Source organism: Mytilus galloprovincialis, chromosome 3 (assembly GCF_965363235.1).
Source record: "Mytilus galloprovincialis chromosome 3, xbMytGall1.hap1.1, whole genome shotgun sequence".
Lineage (NCBI taxonomy): Eukaryota > Metazoa > Mollusca > Bivalvia > Mytilida > Mytilidae > Mytilus > Mytilus galloprovincialis.
Genome location: NC_134840.1, coordinates 106,841,916 through 106,864,865, shown reverse-complemented (window position 1 = coordinate 106,864,865; position 22,950 = coordinate 106,841,916). Strand labels below are relative to the sequence as shown.

Genomic DNA, 22,950 nt, shown 5'->3' with positions numbered 1-22,950 from the left:
GTTTTCCCCTTTTTTTGCCCCCAATTCCAAAATATTTTGAGCCATAATCCCCCAAAGTCAACACTAACCATCCCTTCATGGTATGGAAATTTGTGGTAAAAAATTTCAGAGAGATTCATACACTTAAACTCTTATTTTAGGCCACTTTTTGGGCCCTAATTCCTTAACTAATAGGACCATAACCCCCAAAATCAACCCAACCTTCCTTTAGTGGTATTGAACCTTCATAAACGATCAAGGCTCCAACTCGTATTTCCGTATTACATATAGGATCCCATGAAAATAAAGATCTCATTTTGAATTTAGTGGTTTGCTGTAAAAAAATGTACATAAAAAGTTTGGCACGACAGCCGAAAACAACAAAAAAACATAATAATAAAAAACTGTGAAAAGACAATGAAAAATCGCTGGCAAAAGTAGACCGTTTTTTTTTAAAATATAATATTGGTCAGTTGAGCTATTGTTGAGTCAATGAATTGAAACTCGCACATTTCTTGTTAATTATGGTGATTGTAGATTGACAGGGGTGGATTTATGCGGTTTTAGCTTGAAACTTTAATTTCTCGCTTATTTTAACACAAAATATTCGCCACGTTTTGCTTGCCATTCAAGATATCTACATTGCACCCTCTTAAGAAGAATAATCTAAAAATTTCGATAAATATACCTCAAAAAATTTTTTCACCTCGCTCCCCTCGGCGAAATTTTAACATTGCGCCCCCCCCAATCAGAAATCCTGGATCCGCCCCTGATTCGGCCGAAGTAAGCACTTCCTAACATTGTTTTGTTGATCAATAAATAATTCCTTTGCTTTCTTAAAGGAAGATATATTGTTTATTTGTTATTTGGATATTCTATCTAATATAGTAATTACTTATTTGCTGCGATAAAAAGAGAAATATCATTTTAGACTAAAATGTGATTTTAATTTTTACCTTATTGAGAAAAATCATGTTAAATTCATATAAAAAATTTCAAAATGCGAGTTTAAATCATTGTGATTATAACCCTGTTGCATTTTTCTCAATTACAAAAACTTTGAAATAATTTCTGAATTTACAGTCTTTAAAATCAGCAAAATCTGTATGTTCTGTTTACTATCAACTTCTTTAAAAAAGGTATATATTAAACATTCTTATTTAATGGTATAAACTATATTTGGAGACTGGTTTCCTAATTTATTTATAACTAGTGTAGGTTCAAATGCCAAATTAAATCAATGATAGAAATTTCTCACTTTGAATTTGCTTTTATTAGCAACGCTGCAATACACCGGATATCTATATATGCTGAAAGATGGGCTACATAGTGACACTGCTAAAAACCAATAAGACATCATTTGGGATTCTATATATAGATATCTTGGCTTTGGGTTTCTATATATAGATATCTTGGCTTTTTGGGCTAACTTTTGTATTTAGCAGCAGAGCTATCTGTATGTTCAGTAGTCCAAATCTATGTAGCCCTACACAGCTGCTACCATATTGGAGGCAGTCGAGTTATCTTTAAATCTGATTAAACCTCAACACTTCAATAATCAGAAGATATTCAATTTTTTGCATATACATTAACACTGTTTCACATTCATTGCAGGCATAAGAAAATGCCTTTACCAAGTCATTGGTATCTGTTCATTTGATGTGTTTGAGCTTTTGATTTTGCCATTTGATTAAGGGCTTTCCATTTTGAATTTTCCACAGAGTTCAGTATTTTTGTGATTTTACATTTTTCAAAATAATTATTTATCATGGCTTTATCCAAATCTTTTCAGTAGGGACACATTCCATTACCCTGCAAAAGATGTGAGGAATCTAACAAAATAAAAGAGAAATGTTATGTAACAGCAAATTTCCCAAAAACTTTGACACAACAAAATTTCAAACTTTATGAAAAAGTTAAATTTACACCAGCATCATTATATTTAGTTTTAAATATTAAAATCAATATTCAACATGTATAAGATAATCTAGATATACATCTCTGATAAAAAATTGATTGAACAGGGAAGTTAAAATATCTAAACCATTGATACATTTTATTTATTTCACATTCATGACATTTATTGTTAAAGATTTGAATTGTGTTTGGTTTGATCATCAATATCTTACTGTTGCCTTAAATTCAGCATAATGGCATATTCAAACTCGTCTTTTAGAGCGCAAGTTCCATTATCTTGTCAACTATGTGAAGAATCAAATCAAATCAAATGGAAATGTTATCAATGCGACTTTTTATTGTGTACAAAATGTCAAAAACTTCATAAGAAAGTGAAATCTAATGACCAACATACCATTATTAATATCAAAGACATTGCTAGGCAGCAAGCCAAAGATGACATTCCATGTGAAATCCATAGTGGACAAAACTGTGACTTATTTTGTCAGACATGTTATGAAGTTGTCTGTCCTTTGTGTATTGCTCACACTCATGGAAAACACCACATGATTGAATTAGCTGAAGGATATAAGTTAACTATCAATAAACTAAAAAATTTCAGTTCAGACCTTGTTATGAAATTACCAAATTATGAAAGAGGAAGATCTACCCTGTCCTCATTCAAATATTCAGAGGAATTCAAATACAAAATAGAGAAGCAAATAATTCTGAGTCGAGAAAAAGATTTAAAACATGAAGTTGAAATGCACACAAAAAATCTTCTAGAAGAACTTGATCAAAGATGGGATCTTCTTAAGCAATCAGTAAATGATGTTGATAATACAACACAGAAGATAAACAAAGATTTTGAATTTCGGACTGAGAGTTTAACTAATGCCCTAGCTTCTGTCAAATCTTCTGTTGTTTTCCAAGCATACAAAGAGGAGAGAGCAGCCAGAAAACAAAACATAGAACCAGTCAGAGCTCGTTTTAAAAGACTGCCACAATATATTCCAGGAAAACTACAAATTCAACAGGCATTACATGGAGAACTTCAAGAGTCTAATGATGATTATGAGTATGCACTTGACCATTATGAACTGAAAGTTATAAAACAGTATAAAACTGATCTGAAAAGCATTGCCCAGATTGTTTGCTGTGATGATGGAACATTGTGGATAAGTGACAGTAGCACTAAAAAAATACAGAAAATACAATTTTCAAATAGACTGGTACATATTGTTCAGCAGTTACAGTTTGTGACAGCTGGAATGGCATTATCATTACAAGGAGACTTATTTTTCTCAATTGCAGAACCTTATCTGAAAATGCTTTGCCATACCACTGGAAAAATGATAGAAATAAAGAATAGTGAAGCGCCCTTAATAACTGGTCCCATCCACATCACTAGAGAAGATAAGATCATAATCAGAGTAGGAGAGAAAGGACCCCTCTTCCCTGTCAATAAACCAAGAAAAGTGATCATGATGGATAAAGATGGAACAACAGAGAAGGTCTATAATGGTCTTGACAATGACGGAAAACCCCTCTTTTCTGCTCCACAAAGAATAACATCAGACAATGACAATAACATTTATGTCCTAGATTGTCTCAATAAAGACTGGAGTGGTAGGATAGTGGCATTAGATAAAACTAATGGATTGAGATGGATATATAGTGGCAATGCAGATATAAACAAGGAACAAACATTCAAACCTAGAGATTTAGTGGCTACAAATTTAAACAATGTCATAATTACAGACAAAGATTCTCACATGATTCATATCCTGAACACTTCAGGAGAGTGTATTCATTACATAAACACTAAGGATCAGTTAGGTATTGAACTACCGTACTCTTTAGACATTGACAATACAGGCACACTGTACATAGGATGTTTTCAAAGCAAACCTGATGAAGCCAAAATATATACAGTTCAGGTCTCAGGATTTTAAAGTGCTCATTCTAATTATTCATCAATCAATTTCAAACTGAAATAAAATTACTTTGATTATAAGTTTTAGATTTTCTGTTTGGCCAATTGCAGAACGTATAATGAATAATATTAATTGTTTGCATGATTTTTATTTAAGAAATGTAAATTGGGAAATGCCTTATGAAATAAATTCAAACAATCAAAACTATAAAGCATTTTACTAAAGCTTTCTAATTTTTAATTCTGAATTTCACAATTATTATGATTATTATTTAATCAATATTATTATTATTAAACTGTCATGTATTCTACTTTAACCAGATGCTCCACAGGGGGCAGCTTTTTACGACCTCAGAGGTCGAACCCTGGACAGTTGGGGCAAGTATGGACACAACATTCAAGCTTGATACAGCTCTGAATTTGGATTGTGATTAAATAGTTGACACAGCAAAGGTTTCTGACACAGAATGAATGTGGTCTAATGAACCTAAAAAAACTTTTTTTTTGCTTTTGAGCAAAATACTATGCTGTTGAATATAAATTCCCTCAAAAATAAATTTGAAGAAAAATTCTTTTTAATTTCTGAAATCTGAAATGATTTGCAATTAGTCCAAAACCTGACATTTTATTATACATAATTTACAAGTAGTGTAAGGGAGGTATATCGGAACATACCTAACATTATATGTTAAAGGTTTCTGAATTACCTCCCTTACACTGCTTTTAAATTGTCTTAATTGTCCATTGACCAGAAAAACCTAGTTTTCCCCTTTTTTTGCCCCCAATTCCAAAATATTTTGAGCCATAATCCCCCAAAGTCAACACTAACCATCCCTTCATGGTATGGAAATTTGTGGTAAAAAATTTCAGAGAGATTCATACACTTAAACTCTTATTTTAGGCCACTTTTTGGGCCCTAATTTAACTAATAGGACCATAACCCCCAAAATCAACCCAACCTTCCTTTAGTGGTATTGAACCTTCTGGTAAATATTTAAAGAGATCCATTCACTAAAACTAATGTTATTGTCTGGAATCTAAATGCGTCTTTGGAGGACAATGACGACGACAACATGATAGCATTATACGACGCAAAAAAATGTTTGCGGTCGTATAAAAATAATCTCAATGCTACTCATTTAAATACACCATAAAGTATTAAAATATAAAATAACTTACAGTCATGGTTAAAATTAATATTAATTAAAAGTAACTACTAAAAATAAATTTACAGCTACACATCTCAAGACAATTATCACTTCCTTTAACATTATTTTCAAGCAGTGTAAGGTAATCAAGTTATCAAACATATATATAACAGTATTCTTTAAATTTTAATTTTAATAGGATTTCCTCCCTTACATTGCGTTTAAATTGTCTAAATTGTCCTTGAATCAGAAAAAACCTTGTTTCCCACCTTTTTTGCCCCTAATTGCTTAATGAGTTGATCCATTACCCCCTATAACCATCCCTTTGTAGTATGGAAACTTGTGGTATAATTTCAGAGAGATTTATACATTTAAACACAAACTATTGACTGAAAACTACAAAAATGCTGATTTGGGCCCCTTTTTTGGGCCCCTCACTTATTGAAACCCCCATGGAGCAAGAAGCCCAAAACTCAATTCCAGTCTTTCCTTTGTAGTAAGAAACCTTGTGGTATAATTTCAGAGAGATCCATAAACTTAAAATTCAAGTTATTGTCTGTAAACTAGAAAAATGCTTTTTTTTGGTCCCTTATTCCTAAATGTTCATTGATATTAACCCCAAACTTACACCAAGCCTTCCCTTCATTATATGGAACCTTGAGGTACAATGTCAGAGAGATTCATACAGTTAAACATAAGTTATTGTCCCAAAACTTCAAAAATGCTTGTTTTGGCCCTTAATTCCTAGACTGTTTGTCCCATAACCCTTAAAATAATTCCCAACCTTCTACTTAGGATGTGTTCACATTGACCTAAACTTGGTGTTGTGTTAGTGTAACTCACACATAAACTAAACATAATTACGTTCCCATTGATAAAACTCAATGCTTACATGTAGTTTAAATCATGTTTTGTCTACATGCAGTCGATAGTGGATGTAGGCCTTGTGTAGGTTAAGTGTACACACAACTAGGCATTCAGAACTTTAATTTTCCCATGTATACTTAAAAAAGAAACGATTTTTATATAAAATTGATACTTATTACACTATTTTTAAAGTTCTTTACAGAAATATTTGTCTAAACTTGATATATTTATTTATTATAAAGACACTTTACGTAGCCTTATTAACCCCTTATCAAGACTCATCTATCATCATTGCTGAACACATAATTCACAGTGGCGGATCCAGAAATTTACATAAGAGAGGGCCCACTGACTGACCTAAGAGGGGGCCCACTCCAGTCACGCTTCAATGATTCCCTATATAAGCAACAAATTTTTTTCCCTAAATCCACCTCTGATTCATTTGAAAAGGTCTTCCCGAATCGACTGGACGTACACACTAACAGAAATATTTGCCACTGTTCTTTACGCAAACAACGATTCACTCATAAATGCATTACTGAAACAGGTGCTCCGCAGGGCGCAGCTTTATACGACCGCAGAGGTCGAACCCTGAACAGTTGGGGCAAGTATGGACAAAACATTCAAGCGTGATACAGCTCTGAATTTGGATTGTGATCAAATTTTTGACATTACATGGTTTTTTTTTACACAAAACAAATGTCAAGATTTTACAAATCAATTAAAGATTTCTTCTTCAAACTTTTTAAATCTAAAATTAAATAGTTGACACAGCATAGGTTTCTGACATAGAATGAATGTGGTCTAATGAACTTAAAAGTTTTTTTTTTTGCCTTTGAGCAATTCACTATGCTGTTGAATATTAATCCTCTCAAAAAAATGTTTGAAGAAATTTTCTTTTTATTTATGAAATCTGAAATGAGAAAAATTTAACCCCCCCCCCTTTTTTTTTCATATCCCCGTTTCCCTTTTTCCAAAACTGATATCAATTCAAATTTCTAATGGAGTTTGCAACAATAACTACTCTTTTAAATACATCATAAAATATTAAAATGTAAAATAAAGTGCTTGTTAACGTTATCACTGAATGGTAAAGATTGGTTGGTAGTAAAAGTGAATATACATTGTTTATTGTATTAAACAATAAAAAAAACTTCATCAGCAACATTTTATATTGGCAAATTTCCAATGAAGTTATTTACATAAAGTTATTGGCAAATAAAAATAGAAAATGACATCATAGTCATGTCTGGCAAATTTCCAACATATATTATCAACTACTATTCTATACAAAGAAAGATAACTCCAATTGAAAATTAATTGCTATTGCACAATATTGTGCAATTAGATATTTCTTGCTATTGTGCAATACTGTGCAATTGAAAATTTCTTGCTATTGCCCAATACTTGATATGGAATCCTGATTTGGACCAACTTGAAAACTGGGCCCATAATCAAAAATCAAAGTACATATTTAGATAAAGCATATCAAAAAAGCTAAAGAATTTAATTTTTGTTAAAATCAAACTTAGTTTAATTTTGGACCCTTTGGACCTTAATGTAGACCAATTTGAAAACTGGACCAAAAATTAAGAATCTACATACACAGTTAGATTTGGCATATCAAAGAACCCATTTATTCAATTTTTGATGAAATCAAACAAAGTTTAATTTTGGACCCCCATTTGGACCAACTTGAAAACTAGGCCAATAATTAAAAATCTAAGTACATTTTTAAATTCAGCATATCAAAGAACCCCAAGGATTCAATTTTTGTTAAAATCAAACTAAGTTTAATTTTGGACCCTTTGGACCTTAATGTAGACCAATTTGAAAACGGGACCAAAAATTAAGAATCTACATACATAGTTAGATTTGGCATATCAAAGAACCCCAATTATTCAATTTTTGATGAAATCACACAAAGTTCAGTTTTGGACCCTTTGGGCCCCTTATTCCTAAACTGTTAGGACCAAAACTCCCAAAATCAAACCCAACCTTCCTTTTATGGTCATAAACCTTGTGTTTAAATTTCATAGATTTCTATTTAATTATACTAAAGTTATGGTGCAAAAACCAAAAATAATGCTTATTTGGGCCCCTTTTTGGCCCTGATTCATAAACTGTTGTGACCTCAACTCCAAAAATCAATCCCAACCTTCCTTTTGTGGTCATAAACCTTGTGTTAAAATTTCATTGATTTCTATTTACTTATACTAAAGTTATTGTGCGAAAACCAAGAATGATGCTTATTTGGGCCCTTTTTTGGCCCTTAATTCCTAAACTGTTGGAACCAAAACTCCCAAAATCAATCCCAACCTTCCTTTTGTGGTCATAAACCTTGTGTCAAAATTTCATAGATTTCTATTCACTTAAACTAAAGTTATAGTGCGAAAACCAAGAAAATGCTTATTTGGGCCCTTTTTGGCCCCTTATTCCTAAAATGTTGGGACCAAAATTCCCAAAATCAATCCCAACCTTCCTTTTGTGGTCATAAACCTTGTGTTAAAATTTCATTGATTTCTATTCAATTTTATTTAAGTTAGAGTGCGAAAACTAAAAGTATTCGGACGACGACGACGATGACACAGACAACGACTACGATGACGCCAACGTGATAGCAATATACGACCAAAAAAAAAGGGTGAGGTTAATTGTTTGTTTGTGTAGTATCTCAGATCCGTTAAAATACAATTTGAAATATAAAAAATATTACAACCACCCTTTCCAAATACTCCTTGGAGAAAAATACATTTGAAACAAACAGAAAAGATAGAAATGTAGTCAGATCCTAACATCGCAATTCTTTTTCTTTGTCAGTAAGGGACGACATCAAAAGATCGATGAAGGATAAAAAACTTAAATCAAATAGTTTGGGGGTGGGGGGGTCAACATTGCTGCAAGTTTTGTTAATGTAAAATCGATTTTACATATATCCCTATTGGTTAATCAATTTTTCCCAAATTAAGTTAAGAGGGGGGTAGGGGGGTCAGTGAAAAAAAACTATGTGAATTAAGTTTTTTATCCTTCATTGAACTTTTGATGTTGTCCCTAAGGATGCTGATGCAGCCTACGTTTTTTTAATGCGTAATCGAGACATCTTTAAACTACTGCAAATCATCCAAAATGACTTTCTTAAAGAAGCAACCACTTAATTTCAAAAAAAGGAGGGGGGTTCTGAGTCAGCGAAAGTTTATATTTAGTTTTTTTTTCAATGGTAACAATTCAATATTTAACACTATAATGTATGGGGAAACTTTGGATTCAGAATATTTGTTCATTCTAATCATATGTATTTGTTTTTAAATCAAATTGTGGAAAAATCCATCCCCCTAACTGCTAGAAAAGTTGTTCGAAAATTTGGTTCTACGTAATGAAAATTTAAATGACATATAGTTTACAAATGTGAACAAATCTTATGTACAGGTAGCTAAACAAGGTGTATAGATGTGAACAAATTTAATGTGAAACTAGTGTACATTACATTAAACCAAATGTAAACATGTTTACTGTACTCGGCCTTTGGTGTGAACACGGCCTTAGTAGTATGAACATTGTGGTAGAATTTCAGAGTAATTGAAATACTTATACACAACTTTTTGTCTGGACACAAGATAAACTCAATCCCAACCTTCCTTTTGTGGTAATAAACATTGTGTTAAAATTTTATTGATTTCTATTTACTTATACTATAGTTATTATCCAGAAACCATCTGTCTTTGGACAACACAGACGACGACTTAATATTAATATACAACGGTCCTATAAAAACTATACAGTATAATAACTTCAGTACAAATGTATAAGTAAATAATAATAACTTCAGTATAAGTAAATAGAAATCAATAAAATTATACTGAATTAAATATTAATTCAAATTAAAGGAGTGTGTTTTCCCAGAAAAATATCTTTTGTATTCCAAGTTGAAGTATTTTTTCAATCAATATGCATTGGTAGATTATAACATTACCTGCATGTTACATAAAAAAATGTAATTCGGAGTGGCAGACAATAAAAGAGAAGCACTTAAAATATTTTTTTAATTCTTAATAAAATGTGACATTTATGACTGCATGTGCTGCTCGTGAAAACCTCACAGCACTAAAATTGAGAATGGAAATGGGGAATGTGTCAAAGAGACAACAACCCAACCATAGAACAGACAACAACAGAAGGTCACCAACAGGCTAGGTCTTCAATGCAGCAAGAAATTCCCGCACCTGGAGGCGTCCTTCAGCTGGCCAATAAACAAATATATTTACTAGTTCAGTGATAATGAACGCCATACTAAACTCCAAATTGTACACAAGAAACTAAAATTAAAAAATAATACAAGACTAACAAAGGCCACAGGTATATTCAAACAAATAAATGGGGAATGTGTCCATGGAACACAGATGATGCCCCCGCTTGAATATCAAATAAAATAATAAAGGAACATAACTGAAGAACAGTAAAAAGTAAAATCACAAAAATACTGAACTTAGAGGAAGATCAATTGGGAAAGTCCATAATCACATGGCAAAATCAAATAACAAAACGCATCAAAAACAAATGGACAAAAACTGTCATATTCCTGACTTGGTACAGGCATTTTCAAATGTAGAAAATGGTGGATTAAACCTGGTTCTATAGCGCTAACCCTCTCACTTTAATGACAGTCTCATCAATTTCCGATATTTTTACATTGATGCGTTAAATAAACAGACACAATAAATATAATAGTCAAAATATGGGTACATCAGTCATCATCGTTTAACAATTTTAAAAGGAACAATTTAACAGAATACAACCAGATGCTCCGCAGGGTGTAGCTTTATACGACCGCAGAGGTTGAACCCTGAACGGTTGGGGCAAGTATGGACACAACATTCAAGCTGGATTCAGCTCTAAATTTGGATTGTGATTAAATAGTTGACACAGCATAGGTTTCTGACACAGAATGAATGTGTTCTAATGAACTTAAAATTTTTGTTTTCTCTTAGAGCAATTCACTATGCTGTTGAATATTAATCCTCTCAAAAAAATGTTTGAAGAAATTTTCTTTTTTATTTATGAAATTTCAAATGAGAAAAATTTAACCCAATTTTTTTAATCACATCCCCCTTTCCCTTATTTCAAAACTAATCTCAATTAAAATTTCTAATGGAGTTTGCAACAATAACTACTCATTTAAATACATCATAAAATATTAAGATGTAAAAAAACTGCTTGTTATCACTGAATGGTAAAGATTATTTTAATTTATCAGTTGGTAGTAAAAAGTGAATATACATTGTATATTGTATATAACAAAGATTTAAGTTGATTCTGGACAAAGAAAGATAACTCCAATTAAAAAAAAATCTTGCTATTGCACAATATTTTGTAATTAGATATTTCTTGCTTACTATTCTGGACAAAGAAAGATAACTCTAATTAAAAAAAAATTTGCTATTTCACAATATTGTGCAATTAGATATTTCTTGCCATTGCGCAATACTGTGCAATTGAAAAGACTTGCTATTGCACAATACTTAATATAATAATTTTAGATCCTGATTTGGACCAACTTGAAAACTGGGCCCATAATAAAAAATCTAAGTACATTTTTGGATTCAGCATATCAAAAAACCCCAAGATTTCAACTTTTAAAATCAGACTAAGTTTAATTTTGGACCCTTTGGACTTTAGTGTAGACCAATTTGAAAACAGGACCAAAAATGAAGAATCTACATACACAGTTAGATTTGGTATATCAAAGAACCCCATTTATTCAATTTTTGATGAAATCAAACAAAGTTTAATTTTGGACCCCGATTTGGACCAACTTGAAAACTGGGCCAATAATCAAGAATCTAAGTACATTTTCAGATTCAGCATATCAAAGAACCTAACTGATTCATTTTTTGTCAAAATCAAACTAAGTTTAATTTTGGACCCTTTGGACATTAATGTAGACCAATTTGAAAACGGGACCAAAAGTAAAGAATCTACATACACAGTCATGACAGTTAGATTCGGCATATCAAAGAACCCCAATTATTCAATTTTGATGAAATCAAACAAAGTTTATTTTGGACCCTTTGGGCCCCTTATTATGTTGGGACCAAAACTCCCAAAATCAATACCAACCTTCCTTTTATGGTCATAAACCTTGTGTTTAAATTTCATAGATTTCTATTTACTTATACTAACGTTATGGTGCGAAAACCAAGAAAAATGCTTATTTGGGTCCCTTTTTGGCCCTAATTCCTAAACTGTTGGAACCTAAACTCCCAAAATCAATACCAACCTTCCTTTTGTAGTCATTAACATTGTGTTTAAATTTCATTGATTTCTATTTACTTAAACTAAAGTTATTGTGCGAAAACAAAGAATAATGCTTATTTGGGCCCTTTTTTGGCCCCTAATTCCTAAACTGTTGAAACCAAAACTCCCAAAATCAATCCCAACCGTTCTTTTGTGGTCATAAACCTTGTGTCAAAATTTCATAGATTTCTATTAACTTAAACTAAAGTTATAGTGCGAAAACCAAGAAAATGCTTATTTGGGCCCTTTTTGGCCCCTAATTCCTAAAATGATGGGACCAAAACACCCAAAATCAATACCAACCTTCCTTTTGTGGTCATAAACCTTGTGTTAAAATTTCATAGATTTCCATTCACTTTTACTAAAGTTAGAGTGCGAAAACTAAAAGTATTCGGACGACGACGACGACGACGACGCCAACGTGCTAGCAATATACGACGAAAAATTTTTCAAATTTTGCGGTCGTATAAAAACATCTACTATCTACGAACACATTTATTGATTTGAGTGTCTGACATCAGAAAATTTTATTCGTCACATAAATTTGTCGTTCAATGTACGTACAAACAATTTTAAAATTTTCATGGGAATGTTAGCATACAGGGTTAAAAAATCAAAAGTATGTAAGAATAAATTTAAGAAATAGACCGAGATTTAAACTTGTCCAAAAGTTATATATAGAATTTATAAGAATCCAAAAATAGTGAATTCCACTACGCGATTGAATGATTTTGACGTTTGTGGTTCAACGTATATTGTGATTCATAATAGAAATATATCATAATGACATATAAATAGAACAATATCCTACTGACGGGATCTTTTAAAGTACAGAGTCAGGCCACGGTTTTTTAATTTGTTGGTTTACAGATTTTCCCCATGAAAAAGTCGGGTCGGTCGGTCGGGAAAAAAAGAAAAAAAATCATCTTTGAAGACAGAAAAATATGCAAAATCAATATATATTTCACCTTTCTAACAATATGTTTGTTATGCTATTTTATCATCATTTCTTAAATTTTAGTTCGATGAAATATTATTGCTCAGCTGTTATAAACACCGCATGACATTGTCTTATAATTTACAGTAAATAAAAGGGGGTGCACAGACAAAGACGAAATTAAATCGTTATTCCAGAAACAAGAAAAATAGATTTGCGTAGCTCTTAATCAATTCCAGAAAACTTGGTGAATAATGATCTTCAAGCACGAAAACTCACTGATAAAGAAAAAAATATAAAAACGTCGTACGAAAATAAGTTTCAACACACGTGTCAAAAACCTAATAGACTCGTCCACTGGAAAAACGAGATTATCGGGTTAATCTGTTGTCTCGCATTCCCGTTTTTTTATCCAAATGGACAATAATTTTTTTATTATCTATGAAACAAGAAAATTCCAAATGATTTGTTAATATTCAGTACTTTAACTTGATGTCTTCCACCTGTCCACATTTGGACAAGTCTATTTCTATGAGATGGTGCATCTTACGGACTGATGACAAATAAGGGAAACGAACTTATTGTGTAATATTGGTTTTAAACACAAGTTTCGTTCCGCAAAATAATTCGCGAAAACGACATTTGAAGGTCAGTTATAATTGATTTGTCTATTTTTTTGAAACGTAAACTGGAAGTTTTATTTCTTTCACAACAGAAAGTGTTATCAATTTTATTAGTGATTAATGCATTTCATTTCATAAAAAAAATTATTTTAATTATTTTTCAGGGATAATGCATTTGTTAGGGTCGATGGGGAAAAAAAGCATGAAAAGTCAATTTTATTTTTATTCTGGAAATCGGCAAAATCGGGTCGGCGGATCCGTAAACCATCAAATTAAAAAATCCTGGCCTCACGTTATAAGAACAAAAGAAATACAAAAAGTGACGTCACCTAAATTTGTACTTGATCTGAGTTTTGTGGTAATAAGAATTGTATATAACATGTATAAGTTTCATAATGGAAACCAACTTTGGGACTTACCGACGTAAAAAAACATATGGATGGACGAACAGATGTACAGACCGACAAGGGTAAAACTTAATGTCCCCTCCTCTACAGATCTAGAGGGGACATGACAAAAAGCTTAATATAACTAGTGGTACTTGATGATGTAATTATAAGGATCGAATGCTTCATTTTGTAATTCTATAGGGTCACTGTTTGAAAGAAGAACTTACATGCTTCATACAAAATCAACTACTACACCTTTTATTTGCTGTCTTTGCTAGATTAATTGTATTGTTAGTTTGAATTTTTTAGTCATTTGTATTGTATGTCTGTGATGTATTATTAGCTGATAGTTAGATGTAAGAACTTTCCTCAAATTCAAATATACAATTGTTCAATGTTTAAGTTCCATTAACATGATTAAAGACTAGAAATTATCATCAAATATTATTTTCTGTGAGGAACATTATATTAACAGATAAAATATAAAGCATAGTTTTGTATAGTTATATACACTGATTGCAGAATTATTGATATTTTCATGATTTAATCAGATGCTCCGCAGGGCGCAGTTATATACGACCACAGAGGTTGAACCCTGAACAGTTGGGGCAAGTATGGACACAATTTTTAAGCTGGATTCAGCTATAAATTTGGATTGTGATCAAATAGTTGACACAGCATAGGTTTCTGACACAGAATGAATGTGGTCTAATGAACTTAAAATATTTTTTTTGCCTTTGAGCAATTCACTATGCTGTTGAATATTAATCCTCTCAAAAAAATGTTTGAAGAAATTTTCTTTTTATTTATGAAATCTGAAATGAGAAAAATTTAACCCCCCCCCATTTTTTTTCACATCCCCCTTTCCCTTTTTCCAAAACTGATCTCAATTCAAATTCCTAATGGAGTTTGCAACAATAACTACTCATTTAAATACATCATAAAATATTAAAATGTAAAATAAAGTGCTTGTTATCACTGAATGGTAAAGATTGGTTTAATTTATCAGTTGGTAGAAACAGTGAATATACATTGTATATTGTATAAAACAATGATTTAAGTTGATTCAACTACTATTCTGGACAAAGAAAGATAACTCCAATTGAAAATTTCTTGCTATTGCACAATATTGTGCAATTGAAGATTACTTGCTATTGCTGAATACTGTGCAATTGAAAAGACTTGCTATTGCACAATACTAAATATAATAATTTTGGATCCTGATTTGAACCAACTTGAAAACTGGGCCCATAATCAAAAATCCAAGTATATGTTAAGATTCAGCATATCAAAAAAGCCCAAGATTTCAATTTTTGTTAAAATCAAACTTAGTTTAATTTTGGACCCTTTGGACTTTAATGTAGACCAATTTGAAAACGGGACCAAAAATTAAGAATCTACATACACAGTTAGGTTTGGCATATCAAAGAACCCCAATCATTCAATTTTTGATGAAATCAAACAAAGTTTAATTTTGGACCCCGATTTGGACCGACTTGAAAACTGGGCCAATAATCAATAATCTAAGTACATTTTTAGATTCAGCATATCAAAGAACTCCAAGGATTCAATTTTTGTTAAAATCAAACTAAGTTTAATTTTGGACCCTTTGGACATTAATGTAGACCAATTTGAAAACGGGACCAAAAATTAAGAATCTACATACACAGTTAGATTTGGCATATCAAAGAACCCCAATTATTCAATTTTTGATGAAATCAAACAAAGTTTAATTTTGGACCCCGATTTGGACCGACTTGAAAACTGGGCCAATAATCAATAATCTAAGTACATTTTTAGATTCAGCATATCAAAGAAGTCCAAGGATTTAATTTTTGTTAAAATCAAACTAAGTTTAATTTTGGATCCTTTGGACCTTAATGTAGACCAATTTGAAAACGGGACCAAAAATTAAGAATCTACATACAAAGTTAGATACGGCATATCAAAGAACCCCAATTATTCAATTTTTGATGAAATCAAACAAAGTTCAATTTTGGACCCTTTCGGCTCCTTATTCCTAAACTGTTGGGACCAAACCTCCCAAAATCAAACCCAACCTTCCTTTAGTGATCATAAACCTTGTGTTTAAATTTCATTGATTTCTATTTACTTATACTAAAGTTATTGTACGAAAACCAAGAATAATGCTTATTTGGGCCCTTTATTGGTCCCTAATTCCTAAACCGTTGGAACCCAAACTCCCAAAATCAATCCCAACCTTCCTTTTGTGGTCATAAACCTTGTGTCAAAATTTCATAGATTTCAATTTACTTAAACTAAAGTTATAGTGCGAAAACCAAGAAAATGCTTATTTGGGCCCTTTTTGGCCCCTAATTCCTAAAATGTTGGGACCAAAACTCCCAAAATCAATCCCAACCTTCCTTTTGTGGTCATAAACCTTGTGTTAAAATTTCATAGATTTCTATTCACTTTTACTAAAGTTAGAGTGCGAAAACTAAAAGTATTCGGACGACGACGATGCAAGACCACACAAGACGACGACGCCAACGTGATAGCAATATACAACAAAAAATTAAAATTTTTGCGGTCGCATAAAAACAAACTATAAAAATACTTGATTCACTTTTATTTTGTTTTATCAGGTGTATGTAAACATTTAAACAAATTATATGTACAAAAAATTAATATAGTGTACCGTACAGAGATTACTGAGAGAGATCTAACTAAATAACATGAAATATGAACACCTTAATAACAAAGTAGTACAATTTTTTGCATTGAACATTTACTGTGTTTGAACAAATGCATTATCTTAATTGGCATTATTCAAATCTCTGCGGAATCTCTGAGGAATCTAAAGGAAAAACTGAAATATTTACACCCCAAATGGTACCTTCATCATTCATTGTATACATTTAAATACTAAAATCAATACATTGCCAATTTGGGAGAATAACCTTGATGTACCTATTTAAACAAATTCATATCATATTACTTCTATCTAGTTAAATATATTATTTATTTTGGTACAACATTCAATGCAACCAAGTGTGTTCAGCATAATGACATTTTCAAACTCGCTATGTAAAGGGCAAATTCCAATGCTTTGTCAGTTGTGTGAAGAATCAAACGAGATCAAGTGGAAATGTTTACAATGTGACTTTCTCTTGTGTACAAAATGTCAGAAAATTCATAACAAAGTAAAATCTACCGACCAACATACTATTATTGATATTAAAGACATTGCTTTATAACAACATGAGGCCAAAGATAACACAGATTTCAGTGCAATAAAAGAGGAATAAACAGCTGCGCCATGAGTGCATGATACGCCCGACGTCTTGTGGGGAAGTTTTATGCAATAATCATAAATAGTTTCTGAGAAAGTTTTAAGCAATAACCATATATTGTTTTTGAGACATGGCAGGACATGTGAAACCCCGTTTTTTTTTTTACAAAAAACTAAATATCACTAAAATAAAATTTTGAATCAAAACCAAAAAGTATACAGATCTTTAGATAAATATAACAAAGAAGTGTGTAAAGTTTTAAGCAATAATCATAAATTATTTTTGAGATACGGCGCGACATGTAAAAAAAAACTCCCCTGTTTAACAAAATACTCAAAAACTCCAAAATAAAGTTTTAAATCATCACCAAAAAGTATACAGATCTTTAGATTAATATAACAAAGAAGTGTGTAAAGTTTTAAGCAATAATCATAAATTGTTTTTGAGATACGGCACAACATGTAAAAAAAACCTCCCCCTTTTTTACAAAATACTCAATAACTCAAAAATGAAATTTTGAATCATCACCAAAAAGTATACAGATATTAAGATTAATATAACAAAGACATGTGTAAAGTTTTAGGCAATAATCATAAATCGTTTTTGAGATATGATGCGACGTGTAAAAAACCCCTCCCCCTTTTTTACAAAATACTCAATAACTCAAAAATAAAATTTTGAATCATCACCAAAAAGTATACAGATATTAAGATTAATATAACTAAGAAGTGCTTAAAGTTTAAAGCCATAATCAAGAATCGTTTTTGAGATACGGTGCGACATGTGAAAAAAACACACCCCTGTTTTAGTTACAAAGTGCTGTAACTCAAAAAGTTTTAATCTTATTTTCACCAAAAAGTATACAGATCATTTGATCATCATAAGAAACAACTATGTTAAGTTTCATGAAATTTGGATAAGTCGTTCTCAAGTTACGGTGCGACATGTTTACGTCGGACAGACAGACGGACAGACACCGGACATTTGTATACCATAATACGTCCCGTCAAAATTTTGACGGGCGTATAAAAAGCAGCAAGAAAACATAGCAGAGAACCGGTCAATACTTATGTTAAGGGACTGCATCAGAGCATACCAGAAAAAATTGGAGAGGCACAATGTGGACAACTAACTGAGTCTGAAGACGATTTTGCACAAAAACAATATGGAGCTAAAGTTATGAAACAGTATCAAACTGGACTAAAACTTGTTGAACAGTTGGTTTGCAGTGATGCTGGGACATTGTGGATAGGTAATATTAGTGGAAGATATTAGCAGGCAAAATCGAGGGAATTGTGCAAATGATGATACAAGCATGAAAATTACCACAAAGCATCATTATTATATACTTTTTAAGAAACAACTACTGGCCATTAAAAAAAATCATTTTTTCAAGATGACCACCACCATTTTCTAAAGTGGCTGTTTTTTCAGTTTGAAAATACTGATTTTTTCTGGAAAACTTTTCGTTTACCTTCTTTTAGTGAAAAACAGCTGTCAGGTTTGGTAGCTACCTTCTTTACATGTGAATAATTCACTAGACATGAGTATTTGACACTTACAGGGTTTGCGCATGCGCGAAAATGTAACAAAATTCATTAAAAAATATTTTAACTATTTACCATAAAATAAGTGATTTGGGATTTTCAATGATATTATGATTTGGTTTGATAACATTTTTCAAGGTTATGACACACATAATTTAACAATTTTGCGCATGCGCGAACTATTTATAGACATAATGAGTGATTTGTATGCACTACCAGGGCAAACTGGTATAAATCGTAGTTCATCTCATTACTCTAAAAAGCAAGTAAGTTTAAAATCTATGATGCCACTGTTTAAAAACAAGCCAATTCAGTTGCCATGATCAGGTATTTGATGGATAAGACGGAAAATGTGGTAAAAACGAGAAAAACATCAATAGTAACAGCAGATCAGTCACTTTTGGTAATGGATATTCAGTGGGAATTGACTGATTTGTACAGAGAAGATAAGTTTATCGTCATGTAAGGTGGATTTCACATTGAAATGACTTGTTATAAAATTCTGGGTGATATATTACGTGAAGGTAGATGGACACATGTGTCATGTGTCCTCACTAAAACCATTATTGCAACACCTAGAACGGCATATTCTTGTATGTATGTTCAAATGTACTTAGGATTAGACACGCGCATCAGATAACTCTATGTGTTTTAGCTTGAAAGGTATATATCGGCTTAACAAGCTAAACACAGAAATTATAATCATGTCATGACTCTGTGACGTTAAATGATTTGATAGACTGGCGTAAGAAAATATAGTCATCTCTACCACAGTTCAATACTTGGCGTTCAATTATAAAATACATGTAAGAACTTCTTGTGAATTTGGTAGTATGCTTATTTCATGAGTCAGATTTTGTACAAACAGTCCATATAAAGCATGATACTGTATTCATTTAGGTATTGATCGTGTAACATATTCTCGATCGCGAGCGACCTTCTCCTAGATATGGCTTCCCTTCTCTTAAGTCACCCATAGGTGGCAATTGATTTTGAAAATGATAATTTTACCGTACGTAAGACCAGAAAATATTTTTCTTATAACACAATTGATCAGACAAAAACAGAATAATGCAATTGTAAAGGGCGATGTGTTGTCATAGGTTTTAACCGAAGACCTCATTTAGACGTATTGATGGTAGCTAGACCAGAAGTCAGTAGACTATCAGATAAATTTGCAAGATCTAGAGGTTTGAGGCATTCTATAATAGATGAACGACTTAATGAACACACAAGGGTTTCTTTAAAAAGATCAAAGGCAAATAATTTGAAGATTGTTTGAAGCAAATACAAAAACGAAGGAGAACCGGTTTCTTATAACCAGATTAAAAAGAACAACTCCTATTATGTCGGTAAAATAAAACTGTAAACGTTTTTGTAAAAAACAAAGCTAGAGCTCTTAGATATCTTTTCTAAACTTTTATTTTTTGTCGCAGTGGACAAATTGATTTGGAATATTTCTTAATCCATAAAGACAAACTGCTCCTCCGTTTTTGTCTTCGGATGTCATTTTAAACAGTGGTATTAAATCGGTGCAAATGGATAAACTTGAAGCATTTTGTAATTTGCAGATCCAAATTCAGACGCATTTATCGTTGATAGAGCAGCAATGGTTAATTTTCAGGCCACCTTGTAGGGAATCAATATTGGATGGTTTTGCAATTGTGTTATACGGCCTTAAATAAAATCTTGCATCGATAAGTATTCAAGAGTAAATATTGTGTTAGATTAAAAAATGAATCATTGAAAGGCTAGATGTGAGAAGACAAAAGTTGGGTTCTGGAGTAGTTTTCTCTATGAAGATGACAACGAAACGAAATTTTTCAAGTGTCTTGCCGACAGAAATGCTTCTGTAGAGACTAATCAGGATACTTTCCAGCTACCCCTTGTAAGCATGGAGAAGCAGATATACGAAAGTTTGTCCATGTTCGGCCTGATTATGAAAATTGTTGTAGGACAGTAATTTAAGGTAGCACCGACACAGATGTAGTAGTATTAGGAATTGCAGCACTCCAAAAATAGGGTGGAACAAACTTTGAATAGGTTTTGGCAGGAATGAATACTTTTGATGGCTTCCTGTACGTGATATATCAAATGCGTTTGGTCCTCGTGTAGCTACTCTTCCTTTCATTCATACATTCAGTGCATGTGACACTAAGGGAATAAGTCAGTTTGGATGACATAGGAAGTATTTCAACATGTAAGGGACGTACTTATTTCTTTGCTGAAGTATAAAGACACATACAAGGACATAAAAGAAGCATTTGTTTGCATCATGTATGACAGAACAACATCACTATTTGCTGTTAACGAGGCACGATGTAAATGTTTATCCAGGAAGCAGCGGCATTGTGATGTAGTTCCGCCTACAAGAGGTTTTTTTTCGGAGCACATCCAAAGAGCAGCGTATCAAGGAGGATAAGTTTGGGCTCAGCCTGATTTATGTACCAATTCATGAACACTAGGGTTGGATGAAAGAAAAAAATTGAGGACTTCTTCGGCTACCGTTAAAGTTGCATCCTCCTGTCGGGAACTTTTGAAATGAGGAGGCGAAAAATCCAGTTGTGTTGGTGACTGTAAATGCTACCGTTCTGTCCTTCCTTGTACGAGTTTTGTTATTGGCTACTGTCCGATAATTTTAAGATAACGAACCTGTCTTTCTAACAAAACTAGACATTTAATCTTAACAAAGAATGTGATATCACTTGTTAAGTTTTACGTATTTGCATCTAATTTGGAACCGGAAACCACTATTTTTCTTCACTTATGTGTTGTTTTGTCGTACTAAGGAGCTGTTTTTAACGTTTTATCATACTTTACATTGAATTATACATAACACATCTTTCAAGGATTAAAATCCCTTGTAAAATTGCTTGAAAGTAAAAAAAATCGAAATTTTTGACTCGTTAGCCGACATTTTGAAACCGGAAGTCACCTTAAGTTTCATTAATGTATTGTCTAGTCGTTGTTTATGAACTGTCATTTCCTTTTTATCAAATCTAACAATGGATTTTACATATAACACACCTTTCAAAGGATTAACAAATATTGGCTAATTTGTTATGACGCCATTTTCAAAATGTGTGGTGGCCATCTTGAAAAAATGATTATTTTTTCTGGCCAGCAGCGGATTTTTTATAAGTATCATTTAGTTAACCTTTATACCAAATTTCATGCTTGTATCACGATTTGTACAATTATGTCCATAATATCTCCCACTATATTGCAGACAAAATCCTACAGAAAATACAATTATCAAATGGAAAGTTAAATATTGTGCAAGAAGTAAGGGTAAATTGTGCTGGTATGGCATTTTTACCATCAGGAGACCTGCTTATATCTACTGCAGAATCAAATCTTAAAATACTTTGCCATGCCACTGGAAGTATAATACAATCTAATTATAGTGTAACACCCTTAATAAGTGGTGCTATCCATGTAACTCAGGATCGTAAGCCCGAAAGGAAGGATCTGTCTTTCATGTTGATGGCCCAAAGCAAGTGATTGTGATGGATAAAGATGGAAAAACAGAGCAGGTGTATGATCTTGACAAAGAGGGAAACCCCCTCTTTGCTGCTCCACAAAGAATAACATCAGACAATGACAATACCATTTATGTCCTAGATTGTCTCAGTAATGACTGGAGTGGAAGGATAGTGGCATTAGATAAAACTAATGGAGTGAGGTGGATTTATAGTGGTCATCCAGTTATCAACAAAGAACAACCAATCAAACCTAAAGATTTAGTGGCTACAAAATTAAACAATATCATAGTTACAGAGAGTATACATCAAATGATTCATATCCTCAACACTTCAGGACAGTGTATTCATTACTTGAACACTAATGATCAGTTAGATATCCAGTTACCATACTCTTTAGACATTGACAATAGAGGTACACTGTATATAGGTTGTAGTAGATACATTAATAAACCTGCTATAGCCAAACTATATACTGTTCAGGTTTCAGGATTCTAAACTATTGAATTTATTTATTCACATATTTGTTTTACAATGTTTCAAAATATGTTATAATCCAACATTTTAAGTTAATTATTTTCTTCTATTAATACATACAATT

At 32.1% G+C, this 22,950-nt stretch overlaps 2 protein-coding genes across 2 annotated transcripts in view; one reads left to right on the top strand and one right to left on the bottom strand.

The window, feature by feature from the left end:
* LOC143069714 (dihydroxyacetone phosphate acyltransferase-like) overlaps window positions 1–22,950 on the bottom strand; it is a 79,620-nt gene that overhangs the window by 17,763 nt on the left and 38,907 nt on the right. The window lies entirely within an intron of this gene.
* Window positions 758–22,847, top strand: LOC143069841 (uncharacterized). The gene is made up of 2 exons (XM_076244645.1): window positions 758–3,815; window positions 22,365–22,847. The coding sequence occupies exons 1-2, from the start codon at window positions 2,130–2,132 to the stop codon at window positions 22,845–22,847; spliced, it is 2,169 nt and encodes a 722-aa protein (XP_076100760.1). The 5' UTR covers window positions 758–2,129.